The 13,937-nt window shown below is 46.9% G+C and overlaps 1 protein-coding gene across 8 annotated transcripts in view; it reads left to right on the forward strand.

Annotated features, from left to right (window-relative positions):
- Nucleotides 1-13,937, forward strand: part of LOC117900176 (fasciclin-2) — a 72,423-nt gene that overhangs the window by 49,884 nt on the left and 8,602 nt on the right. For 5 of the 8 annotated variants that reach the window (XM_034810425.1, XM_034810440.1, XM_034810467.1 and 2 more), the window contains 5 exons: nt 302-476; nt 807-854; nt 6,803-6,966; nt 12,227-12,351; nt 12,418-13,908. In XM_034810425.1, the coding sequence (XP_034666316.1) occupies nt 302-476; nt 807-854; nt 6,803-6,966; nt 12,227-12,351; nt 12,418-13,908 (2,003 nt within the window). The remainder of the gene's footprint in view (nt 1-301; nt 477-806; nt 855-6,802; nt 6,967-12,226; nt 12,352-12,417; nt 13,909-13,937) is intronic. The other 3 variants (XM_034810449.1, XM_034810458.1, XM_034810477.1) reach the window with 1 other exon arrangement.

Raw genomic sequence — 13,937 nt, forward strand, 5'->3', positions numbered from 1 at the left:
TTACAAAGGCCCAACAGTCCCCCCACTCCCACTCCCACTGTGGCCACAGCGCCACAGCACTCCCCCACACCCACCCCCTGCCTTTGTTCGCGGCAGAGAGGCAATTAAAATTAATTTAAATTTACTCGCCTGTGCAAATGAGCTGTGGAAAAAAAGGCCACACAGACACAGAGCAGATACTCGCGAAGAAGGAGAAATAAAAACACAAAGGCCACCACCCCATTTTACAGTCACTTTAACTGCCACTTTAATCACACTCTCTCTCGCTTCTCTTTTTCTCTCTCCCTCTCTATATTTGCAGAGCTAAGCCACGCGGATCTGGTGCCCAGTCTAGAGATTCTGCCGATGCAGGAGGTCCAACGCAAGCCGGTGGGCAAGTCCCTGATTCTCACCTGCCGACCCACAGTGCCCGAGCCAGCCTTGGTGGCCGATCTGCAATGGAAGGACAACATGAACAACACCATTCTGCCCAAGCCGTAAGTGTTCAAAACAAAATAACAAACAGATAAACTAATCATCGATCTACGATTGATGCATACGTTAATTGGTGTGTGGTTTCTCCATTTGGTGTTTTCTGTACACTCCACCACACAACGCAGACACCTTTTGCAAGTAGAAATCTGCAGGAATGCACTCAAAATTCGATTTCGAATGAGCTCTCCAATGGATCATCATTCGCTCCCATTGTCTTCGTTTAAATCCCATTCGAAATCGCTAGCTTTGAGTGCATTCAAATGCGGAGAGCTCGTAAAACCAAACACTGATATATGTATATCCGTATACCCTATATGTACCCCGTATTGTAGGCCCAATTATGATCCACTGTACGATTCCAAGGGGAATAGAAGGAAAGCGTAAGTGAAAGTCGCGACATGCAACGACAACATTTCATAGTAAACAGTGCCACAGTGACTGTTAAAAGTAACCCAATACCAGTAACAGTAACAGTAACTGCAACCAGTATCCAGTATCCAGAGTAATTGCAAGAATGAAAAACTCCGCAGTAACCAAAGAGACTCCAAGAAAAGGACCCATCCCATATCCAATACCCTTGCAGAACGGAAACTAAAGGAAAACAAGTACAGTGCACACCCACGATCCTAGTCGAATGCATGCATCCTTCCGCTCATGTGGGCATGCCCCACCATTCAGCAGCATTTTGGGACGTTCAATGATTCTGCAAGGGTATCATATTCGGTGCGCCGAAGACCCTTACCCTTTGTAGACCCCCCCCCCACACTCTCATGCTCTTTTGTTGATGTTTTTTTTGTGGCATGATTGATTTGATTTTACGTTGATTTGATTTGTTGTTAACTCATTTTGTTGTACGGCGACAAATGCATTTTGCGCGACCATTTGACATTGGACCTTTGACGCATACTCACACACATACAAACACACGCACACACACACACACACACATCAATTCCAATGCCTCATATCCGTAGCCATCAACGATGGTTAGCTCTCCTCATGCGATTCCATTCAATTAGCTGTTGTACTAACCCACCATCATCCTTTAATGATTGAGAAATATGTGGCAACCCTGGCTAAGCGAGAGCATGTCCGCAGGGCTGTCAGAGTTTTTACCAATAAGAATTACAGATGGCAATGCTCAATGGAGACAAGCAACTACAGCTTGGACTCGAATTGAGAGTTTTGTCAGAGTTTTGGCACAAGAATTTACTACAGGTACAGTCATCACAAACAAAACTAAGGCATAGCAGTTGCCAGATAATCGGGGCTCAAAAAAAGCTTCAGTCAGTTTCCAAACGAACAAGAAAAAACAACAACAGAGATGACTGCAATCTTGCAATTGCAAAAAAAAAATCTCACCATTCCCCAACAGAAATTACTGAAAATTGCATTTGCTGGAGGAATCAATCAAGGAATCCGAATGAAAGCTTTTCGTTTTTGCTAGGCTCCTGGGAAACATATCAGACAGAGCCAAAGGGAAATGCGGAAGAGGAAAACGCGGTGGAAAATGCAATGGAAATACGAATGGGAACTCTTGGGCGAAACATTCAGATCCGGACTGAGGAAAGTCCTAGAGGAGAGGGGAGAGCGGAGGTGTGCGTGTGAAAAGCGAAATCGTGTTAATTAATTTGCCTGCCGACTGACCCCGCAATGAGGGAGGAGGTCGACACCTGACCGGCCAATGCTTAGCTCCCAGTCCCCTCATATCTCCCCCCTTGAAAATGGATGAACCCCCTAGGGGGCAACCGCCCGACGATTGCGTGCCAATTAACCTCGTTTCCCTCTTCAGGGGCTCCGAGAAGGAGAACGAGAAGGATCAGCAAAACTTGGGCGAGTGCAGAATTTCATGTTTGGCTTTGGCCCAAAAAACATTTTGTATTATTTTTTGTGCTCATATTTCCAGCTTGCCAACAGACTTTTTTTGGGTGGGCTACAACTACTTCTATTTGCTGTGTGTGTGTCTGTGTGTGTGTGTGTGTGTGGGTTTTTCTTTATTTGTTCAGCTTTAATTATCGCTTGCTGGACGGAAATTATGCTGGGAAACCCTGGCATCCACACCACACCACACCACACACGCATTCGCACTCGAACTCGCACTCGCGCGTTTCATTCGATGGCCAGAAACCAGGAAACACTTTTCTAAATTCTGCATTGTTTCTCTCATACCCTCCATGAATATTTTCCCTTGGTCCTGCAGATGAAATGTTCTCTATGCCATGGAGGGCATGGGTGCTCTCTCTCCATTTGGGAATACCTCTTAATTTGTGTGCAGTTGCAAAGCGTCCAAAGATTTGTCTCTTTTGAGATACAAATCGAATATATCTGTGGGTTAACTGTTCTTTTCTTCAACTATGGTAAATGTCTGCAAGGATATCCCTTCTGAACGATAATCCATCTCAACTGCGATTAAAATCGGAGCAACCAACAGAAACATTCGCTTAAGCTTGCCTCCCAGGGTATTCCCTTTTTCGAGAGCTGCACTTTCCTTCTTTTGTTGTTTGGTTTGGGTTTTTGGTTGCTGGTTTTTGTTTTTTTTTTTGCGGAGAGACGCCACGCCTACACACATACAGACGCACACACACTTTACAGTACGCACCGTTTGCTGCATTGCATACTTGCAGGCGCGAAATGTAATTAAGCTGCCAAAAACCCAACGGGGTTTCGCCTCCCCATTTTCCCCCCACCGCCTATTCTGCCACACAAATCCCTGCCCCGCAAAGGGGTGTGGCAGGGGCGTTGTTTTTGCCCCCGTCCTCGAGTTAATTAAAACGATTAAGTTCGGCATAGTTCAGCGGCCGTGCATTGTCCGCATTTTTGGGGGCTTTTTGCAGCCGCTGAACTGCTGTGGGCTTGCCTTCAGCGGCATGGTATGGCAGTAGATCTGGGCTTTGAAGTGTGCAAGTGATTTGTGCCAAAGGAAGTGCTAGCGAAACAGAGATCATAATTATCCCCAATGATTCTTTGATTACATTCCTTTGGATTACTTTTGGTGGGCACTTGACTAAGGGATGTCATTTTCATAAGGTGAGAGACAGCTGATCTGTGGATGCAAGATGAATTATGATCTTTTGATTGCAGGGAAATCCCTGCAGCCGAGTTGCGACTCCTTAAATCATGACTCCTGCTCCCTGGTGGCTCATTCCAGGATTCAATAGCAGCGAAAATCGCAGCAGGAACAACGGCAAAAGCGCCAGCTTGATGCGAATCTAACGGCCAAAAGAAATGCAATAAAATGAGGAGTCCCCAAGGCGCCAATTGTGTGATAGAATGAGAGAGGGATTGCGAGAGGGATGATGTGTGTGTGTGTGTGTGTGTGTGTGACAGAGACAACCACAATGATGTACCCAAGATACAATCAACCACAAAAAATAAAAGAAAAGAAAGATTTTGACTTTTACGTATGCGTAACGTCTCTGTCTCTGCCTCTCTCTCTCTCTCTCTCTCTTTTATTGTTCCTCTTGCGGTTCTTTTTTTGCTCCTTGTGTGTGTGTGTGTGTGTGTGCACTGCTTGGCGCAATATTAAAAATCCGAACGCAAATATGCAGCGACATTTTTTCTGCACAATGTCTTCTTCCGCTTCGAACCGCACTCCCAGCCACTACTCCCCCCCGCCCCATCTGGGACCATGCCTTCCCATAGATGCGACGCTGCCGCTGCGTTTTTGCACAGCCAAGCAGTCCACACCACATTGATACCCTTTAAGCTTTAAGTTTAGAAATGTTAGAATAGACCTCGAGCCGAATTTTAATTCATTTAATTGATTTGGCAAACGCTCATGCGTCAAACCCATCGAAAATAGCCCCAAATTAATGCCTCTAGGCACAGGGTATTCCTCTGTGGAGACTCCATTCAATTGATATCAGTTTTTGTCTGGTGCTTTCTTTTTTTGTGTGCGCCTCTCCGACAACTTTTGTTAGCATAATTTTCGGGGCGCAGGCAACGACGACGTTTTCTATGCACCACACACGCACATCTGTGTGTGTCTCTGTCAGTGTGTTTGTGTGTTTGTGCGATTGTTGTTTGTGTATGTGTGTGTTTGCCAGGCAAACAAATACCCCGCATGGCGTACGTATTTTTTTGTCGAAACTTTTCTGGCAACAATTGGGAGAAACGCAAATCGAACGCAGGTTGTGCCTCCGCCGCTCCGTTTATTCCGTATTCCGGATACCATATTCCCCCGTACAAACACACACAAACAGACACACATATACGCACGCATACAAATGCAAACAAACACAAACATGTATTCGTTCAATATATAAAACCAATTACATTCGTAAAAACAAAAGTAGGGGGAAAAATAGTAGAAGGAAAAGCTGAAGGAGTGGACGGCATGAAGCAGCAGGCAGGGTAGAGTAGCAGGCAGAAGGCATGAGGCATGAGGCTGATGTTGATGATGACGACGACTGTCAAAAAATTGAAATCCGCAAAGGGAGGGGAAACGGGCAGGGAAGGATATTTTGATGGAACCGTCGTCAGAGAGAGAGAGAGGAAGGAAGGAAGTAGCGTGCGTTGACTTTACGGTTATTCCATGGATTGCAATCCATTCGCAATATGTACACTGCCTCCTACAGCCTTCCCCCTGCCACCATCTGCTTTCTGCTTTTTCCCCTCAGAAAGTTCTTTCAGAAATTTCGTATTCATCTGAAGGCCGAATCCTTCAGTCGTTTTCATACCCTCGATGCAAAACTCTGGCAGCGAATCTCTATCAAGTGGCTCCCAAAGCCACAGCAACCGATAGGCACGGCTGCATAACGCGGCTCTCAAATCGAAACGATCATTCTATCGTTGTTACAATATCCAATGGGAGATCTATTCAGCCAGATAAAAGCTGCTGCAAGTTGCTTTCTGTTCTCATTCTTGTGTAATTCCATCTTCAATTCATGCTGTTTGGGGATGGCTTTATCATCTACAAAAGCTGTATCTCCATGGGTATCGTCCATTTCAATGCTATGCCATTCCCTTCTTCTACCACTTCTTGTTGCTGCCACTGCCGCTGCTGCTGCTGCTGTGCATATTTGCTATCGTTGCGTTCGTTTCCGTTTCCGTTTCAGTTCTCGTTTCTTGCTTTGCCCACTCTCATAATAATCATAATAATAACTGCTCTCTCCTTCTCCTGCCTTTCTACTCTTCCTCTATGCATATTTAGTTTCGGGGGGAGCCCCATGGAAACTTTTTTAATTAATTAGTACGTGAGCTGCTCAATGGGCAGGCAGCAGGCAGCAGCAAAAGCAACAGCAACAGCAGCTCCAGAGAGTCATTCGTTTCATGTTCCATGTTCGTTTCTGCCATAATTTGTTGGCTTTTTGCGATTTACTGTACGCAAATTCGTGCACAAATCGCATGGAAATGAAAGGCAAAGGCGTGAAAAGTTTCCACATGGCCAACACTCGTCGTTAAGATTCGGTATGGGCGGAAGGGCATGAATCTACCAGTTCTATAAAGCCATCAAACAATTTAACTGGCAGAATCCGTTATTAAATGCCTTTCCGACATGCTTATAAAACTTTCAGTGGCGAAAACTCCTAAAAGAACTTGAACCCCATCGAAAGTTGTCCTTTGATTGTTGGATCGACTCGAAGCAATAATGAAGCGGTTATTAAAAGTGAAAAAAATTGAAATCAAAAGAAAGAAACCGAATTTTAAACTGAAAAAAATCATCCAATTACTTGCATCATCCTTGCATACGCCGCTGCTGCTTGCCACACACACAGAAAGGTTGAGCGAAAAGCCACGAGCTCCCGAGTGACGGTGACCTCATGCTTGTGGCACTCGCACACACCTACAGCACACACACAGCACATGCAAACACAATGAAAGGCAAAGGAATTTTCCCATTTAGCTGGCAAATTTGGTGGAAAATGCGAGAAAATATATTTATATTCGTATCGTATGGCGAGAAAGGGAAATGGGGAAATCAGGAAATGGGGATGAGGAAATGGCAAAAATGCGTTACACATTTGTGTGCTGTGTGCTGTGTGCTTCGTGGAAAAAGGCATGCAAATTGGGAAGAAAATAAGTGGAAAGAGCAAAACTAACACGCAGCCATCTAGCTATATTGCCTCAGAGCCACACAACAATCGTTATAATCATTGTGCATAAAAATAATAATTATATTACCGCCCTCTGTTCCCACTCCCCAACCGCTGCGAAAGCATATACTTATACTCGTGTACTCGTACTCTTCTACCATTTAAAATGCATATTGTTCTGTTACTAATACCCGTACTCGTCTGTACTGTTTAATGTTTAAAGATACCAAAAAAATAAACACAAAACAAAACAAAAACTCATTCGTTTCCAACACCATCCCACCTATCTGCAGAACGGGACGAAACCAGCCACCCATGTACACGGAGACGCTGCCCGGCGAGAGCCTTGCCTTGATGATTCCCTCCCTGACTGTGGAGATGGGCGGCAAGTACTACTGCACTGCGTCCTATGCAAATACCGAAATTCTCGAGACGAGCGTCACAATTACAACTTATGGTGAGTCCTTCCTCCTTCCTTTCTTTCCTTCTTCCTTCCACTCGGCAAACTCTCAGAGATGGCAAACGATAATGATGATTCGCGTTCGCATTCTCATTACCATTATCGTTATCGTTAACATTACTATGAGTGTTATTATCATTTGTGTTTCTTGTTTCTGTTGTTGCTTCTTTGGATGGTAAGTATTTTGAATGGTGTACAGCACTGTAGGGCTTTGGTGCGTTACTGTACTTAAGTCAAATGTTATTTTGAAATTTCAATCAAAGAGAGGCCAGAAGTTGCTTCAGGAGAAGAAGAAAGGTGTGAGAACGAGTTGCCAGATAAATTTTCATTTTCATTCATTTCTCTGGCCAACACTGATCGCAGCTTGAATTTTTCCACACTGATTTTAGAGTTTGAGGAATATTTTGTCATTAGTTTTCTGCTGGCTGTTGTCATGCTTGACTTGTCCTCATTTTGATTGGCATAGCCGCCTTCTGACTGGAACTGAGAGTAATCGCCGTTCAGCGTGATTCCTGCTCCGTGCCTGCCACACGATTCATTTATCTTGTTAGCAATTTGTGTCCCCAGCACACGGTTCCAGCTAACAGTTTGAAGTACAGCCTGCAGTCCAGTGCAGTGCCAGTGCAGCATTGCCCGGGCAGTAAGAAATTACAGTTTCGCTGGGATTTCATTGCAGGAGAGAGGAGAGAAAGAGAGTGAGAGAGGCGACAGTTCAGCGGACACATGTATAAAACAAAATGGATGCGTCCAGCACAAAGCAATCGAGCAGCGAGCACTCCACACTCACACACTCACTCACACACATGTGACAAGGAGGCAACAACACGTTCCCCAATAAGCAGGACACGACACGCACACACCTTCTGCCAGAGGGATCCCCTTCCCTCTCCCCCTTATTTGGAAAAAAGGAATGGATAGTCGAGTGCACATAAGCGGCGGCACTGCCGTACTCTACGGTGGCGCTTCAGCTCGAAAAACTTTTACGAGATTGATTTTTCTAAGCAATTTAAAGTTCGTTCTCATTGCACACGGAGAGGCACAAACCACGACTCTCTGCTCCTGAGGAAGCACTCTGTCTGTTCGTGATATGTGAGGAACTGCTTCCTCGTCCTGGCAAACATCTCATTGAGGGGCCAGTGGGCCAGTGCCAGGTTGTTGCTGCGTTTGAAATGAAATCAAATATTTTGCTGTGCAACAATTTGTGCCTGATATGGGCACTCCTTTCCTGGCATCATCCTCCTCTCCTTACACACTCTCCAATCGGCCCCCTCCCCACACCACTCTCCTCCAGTTCGATGTCGCAGTCGAGTTCGGCCATTTGTTTGTCCACTGGTTGAATGACGGGGTAGATCTGTGGCTACCATTGACACCAGTGTTGACAAACGCCAGGGCACACATTACGTGGTAAAGTCCCCAGGGCCAAAGCTACGATCGGCCTTGCAGGTATGGGTGATTTGTAGACAAAACTTAAAAATTGGATCCTTTTCTGTTGGAAACTTATAACTATAGAAGGAAGCAGACATGAACAGCCCGTGTTAAAGTCCCATTACCATAACTTAAGCCCTAATCAATGAGTAGTGGGATATTTTTGCATACATTTAAAGTTGTTTAGATTTGTTGGTCAAGGCTTGTGTTGTGCGTTCTTCTGTCGTTCACATTTTAAAGAGCTCTTCCGAATGGAATATTCCATGTTAAGCCTGTGGTAAGCCCCAGCCATCAGCCGCTCTTCTGTCCCTTGTCCTGTTGTCCTAGCTCTTCCCTGCAACGTGCAACCGACTCGACCAGCTTTCAAATACAAAACCCAACAGCAGTTAGTTATCAACACCAGATACTAAGAGTACATGAAGAGGCATCTGAATCAGAATCAGAATCAGAGGGAGCCCCAAAACCACTGCCTCACTGCCACACTGCCATTGTGTTGACAACTCAGAAGTTGCATTTAGTTAAGCAAATAAGCAGCCAGGGACACGACACGAAGATATACTACTCGCACTCCTCCCCGTACATACATAGGTGGCTGAATGGAAGGCTGAAGGCAAATTGCAAGATTTACTTTTGCCATGAAAAGCCAACATGCACGAGAGCCTGGGCTGGCACAGGGACAGGGACATACACAGTGGCATATTTACATATCGTTGTTTGTGGCACTGCACAGTCACAGCTTAATATTTCAATATTTATGCTTTTCATAAATGCATATTCCTCGAAGCACACAGAACTTCCGCCAGAAGGAGAAGCACACACAAGAAACAGTAGAAACGCCTTCGAGTGGATTGCATTCTGGCAGACACTTGACTAGAATTACATTTGTGAAGGCATTTAAAGCGCATTAGACGTGTGCAGACAATGCATTAATTAAATATTTATACACTTCCATCGATGCTCGGAACCGATAATTGCTGGCATCCTTTCGCCATTGGCGGTCAATCTAATTGACACTAATCGTCTTGATTGCAGGCATTAAGAAGACAGTTTGTATTCTCTACGACTTATCAAAGGATGCCTCACTGCACAATTGACTGGCACAATGTGCTTCCATATGTTCTCCACGTTCTCCACATTCTTCTCATTCATTCCGTTGCGTGTCTCAATTATTTGTCGACCCTAAAGTGTCTTTCCTTACTATTGGCTTTTGTTTATTCAGGAATTTGTGTAAACTTGTTGGCTCTATTGCATTGCAATTTGTTTCCGTGATTAATATGATCTAAAGAGCATGTTTGTTATCATGATTAAAGACTCTCTCTCTCTCTTCCCACAATTGGCTAAAGAGATTGAGAGCAATGTACATGGATGGAGGCCTTAGTTCTGCTGTCATCTGTCATCTTCAAGTGCCACAAATTTAAACAGCCAACCACCAAAACTCTGTTGCTCTGTTGCAATTGTGTTTCCGTGCTTCTCTTTCTCTGTAGCATTTTGTTGTAATAAGTTGCTGCTGCTGCAACTTTTTCAATAAGTTCTGATGTCTGGATGTTTGACCATGGCCGCGGCGGCATCTTTAGGCAACCTGCAACCAGGAACCCAGCTCTGGCTCTGGCTCTAGCTCTACCTCTTTGGTCTGCTGCTTTTGCTAGTGTCCTTGTTCAAACTAATAATGAAATCGTAAACTAGTTCATCTTTTTTTTCCTACTGCGAGAGTGTAGATGAATGTGAGAAACGCCAGAGCCAGCGAAAAGTGTTTGAACAACAAAATCTCACACGCTACGACAATGCGCCGGGCAGGCAGGCAGAAAAAGGAGAGAAGTTGAAAAGAACAGAACGAGAAGGAGAAGGAGAGAAGTGATGTGACAGCAGCAGAAACTTTTAGTTACTCTTTTTCGAAAGAGAGTACAGCGAATGCAACAAGAGGTATGCCATGCAGTTGCCATGGGAGTTATACTGGAGATCGAATGCCAAGATAAGACACCTTTGCAGTTTTGCCAGCTGCACACGCCTTGGTGTGAATTCCTCCCACACTTCTGCCTCTCTTGCACTCTGCCACTCTCTCTCTCTCTCTCCCTCTCGTGCAGCCGTGAAGCGGAATTGCAGATCGTCTCGCCGTATTATAACGGTTCTTTGCATTAGATCTGTTAGGGTATTTACAGTTGTAGCTGCCCATAGTTTGCTCTTTCTTTCTGGTTATTTATTCTGCGAGTACGAGTCGATGCTCCTGTTGCTGTTTCTGTTGTTGTTGCTGCCGCTGCTGCTGCTTCTCTCTGTAAGCAGTTGTCTGGCATAGGGATGCCATGAGGGATAAGGAGCTGCTGCACAGGACATACAATATGTGTGTAAGCCCAGACACTGCCAATAAAAAATTGCAAATAGAAAATGTTTTTAACACAACTTTCCGTTATTTTGGCTTCTGCTTTGGCTTTCTCGCTCCCCCTCTCTGGCCAAATCGAATGCCGGACATCTCTGGGTGCATGTCCGTGCATGTCTCTGTGCATGTTTGAGCTTGACAGTCAGCAGGCAGAGAGTGTGCCAGAGCGAGGGACAGACAGACAGACAGGCCAAAGCAGAGAAGAGAAGAGCAGAGAAGAGCAGAGCTGGGCGATTGAGATGGCTTGTTATTACACTGATTTATAAATAAACTGTAAATATTTGGGGGCCATACACATGTTGGAGAATCGACAGCAGACACAGCAGAGAACGAAGAAGTATTTCCACAATTTCCGCTTGGAATGCAAAATGTTATCCCAAATGCAATGGCCATCCATTTGGAGTGACCTTTTCTGGCAGTTTTTTATTTAGCCGTGGATTTACTCTCATCTGCCTCGGCCTTTGAGCACAATTTGTGCCTGTGAATCAAAGCTGTACTTTGACTTTTGTATTGCTTTGCTTTTTAGGTTGAAGCCCAGAGCCCCGCCCCCGCTTCTGATTATGTTTTTTCTCCGCATTAAACTAAACAAACAACTCATGGTCCCAGAAAATCTTCCGCTTCACGCCTCGATTCTGACTCCGACTCCCTCTGCCGCTGCTGCCTCTCTGCTGTATGGGCATCTACTACTATTTGTGTTTGTGCTTTGAATTGTATGGCAAGTATTTGATTTAGGAATTTCAGCTTTTTGCAATTCCTACTTTTTATTTTTGCTCGTTTTTCCCCCCTTTTTCAATTTCCAAGTCATCTCTCTGCTGCTCCTGCTGCTGCTGGTGCAGTGGAGATTTATTGGCAGGACCCCAGGAATCACAAACCCGATGCCAAGTCTGAGTCCAAGTACAAGTCCTAGTCTTTGTCGACAATCCGAAGGCTCGTTAGGGTCGAGACTGAGACTGACCCTTAGAGCAAGCAGTGGCTATGGCAAGCAGTGGAACGGGTCGGGCGCATGTTGTCTGCTGCTTGCTGCTTGCTACTTGAGGATTTGTCGCGCACATGTCTTGGCTTTGGATTGCTTTTATGTGCCTGACAGTTTGTTTAAAATTATATTACATATACGCCACGTACAGGCTCCACCTACTCCTCCACACCCTCCGCTTGGATTATCGCCCGAGGGGCTGCCTTGCACTTTTAAGCGTCTCTCTGAGTGTTGGCCAAAGCTTTACAGCTGCAATATTCAATACGTTTTCTTGTGAACATTTGAAGGGTATTTGCTAGTCCTCTACTCTCTGCCAAATGGCCGTGGGTGGCGTGTGTGTGCTCACTGGCTGTGTAAATGCCAGGGCAAATCAAACAATTTTCGCACACCTTTTCCACAGGAATTTGTACGTGAACGCCTCATTGTTTCAGCTCCTTTTGCTTCTGAAATCTAACAAGAGTTTCCCCCACATTTGTTCCTCTTTGCAGTGGCCATTACCTGGACAAATGCCCCAGAAAATCAATATCCGACCCTGGGCCAAGATTACGTGGTCATGTGCGAGGTAAAGGCCGATCCCAATCCGACCATTGACTGGCTACGCAACGGAGATCCGGTAAGTAATCGATGTTTCCTTGCCTCACCTGCCCATCATAACTAATCCTTGAATCCGCTGTTGTAGATCCGCACCGGCGATAAGTATGTGGTGCAGACCCATGGCCTGCTCATCCATGATGTTCAGGAGACGGACGAGGGCATCTACACGTGCCGTGCGGCTGTCATCGACACGGGAGAGCTGCTGGAGCGCACCATTCGCGTGGAGGTATTCATTCAGCCGGTGATTGTCAGTCTGCCGGCAACGATGGAGGCCATCGAGGGCAAACCCTTTGCCGCCAACTGCACGGCCACCGGTAAGCCAGTGCCGGAGATCAGCTGGATCCGGGATGCCACACAGCTGAATGTGGCCACCGCCGATCGCTTCCAGGTGAATCCACAGACGGGTCTGGTCACAATCAACTCAGTGCGGGAGGACGACTACGGCACCTACACCTGTCTGGCCAAGAACAAGGCTGGCGTTGTGGATCAGAAGACCAAGCTGAATGTCCTGGTACGCCCTGCCATCTACGAGCTGTACAATGTGACTGGCAGCAGGACCAAGGAGATTGCCATCACCTGTCGGGCCAAGGGACGTCCCGCACCGGCCATCACCTTCCGCCGCTGGGGCACCCAGGAAGAGTACTCACCCGGCGTCCAGGTCGACGATGTGCGAATTGTTTTGGAGCGCTACTTTGACGAGGATCGCGGCGAGAGCTCTGGCACCCTGCGCATCGCCAACGCTGAGAGAACCGACGACGGCCTGTACCAGTGCATTGCAAAGAACAAGGGCGCCGAAGCCTTCAAGACGGGACACATCACGGTGGAGTTTGGGCCGGACTTTAGCCAGATGAAGGAGCTGCCGCCGGTGTTCACGTGGGACCAGCGCAAGGCGAATCTCAGCTGCCTGGCCATGGGCATACCGAACGCCACCATCGAGTGGCACTGGAACGGCCGCAAGATCAAGGAGCTGTACGACACAAATCTTAAGATCGTCGGAACCGGACCCCGCAGCGACCTCATCGTCCACCCTGTGACCCGTCAGTACTACTCCGCCTACAAGTGCATTGCCACCAATATCCATGGGACCGCCGAGCACGACATGCAGCTGAAGGAGGCCCGCGTCCCGGAGTTCGTATCGGCGGCAGTGCCGCGCCAGCTGACGGCCACCACCATAACATTTGACATACGCGGCCCACCCACCGAACTGGGACTGCCCATCCTGGCCTTCAGCGTGCAGTACAAGGAGGCCCTTAATCCCGACTGGTCCACGGCGTACAACCGCAGCTGGTCGCCCGATTCCCCGTACATTGTCGAGGGTCTGCGCCCCCAGACCGAATACAGCTTCCGTTTTGCAGCCAGGAACCAGGTGGGTCTCGGCAACTGGGGCGTCAACCAGAAGCAGTCCACGCCGCGCCGCTCCGCACCCGAGGAACCCAAGCCCCTGCACAATCCTGTCCAGCATGACAAGGAGGAGCCCGTGGTCGTGTCGCCCTACTCTGATCACTTTGAGCTGCGCTGGGGAGTGCCCGCCGACAACGGGGAGCCGATCGATCGCTACCAGATCAAGTATTGTCCGGTAAGAACATAAACATTTGGCACTCTCTG

The sequence above is a fragment of the Drosophila subobscura genome, chromosome A (genome assembly GCF_008121235.1).
Source record: "Drosophila subobscura isolate 14011-0131.10 chromosome A, UCBerk_Dsub_1.0, whole genome shotgun sequence".
NCBI classification, from domain to species: domain Eukaryota; kingdom Metazoa; phylum Arthropoda; class Insecta; order Diptera; family Drosophilidae; genus Drosophila; species Drosophila subobscura.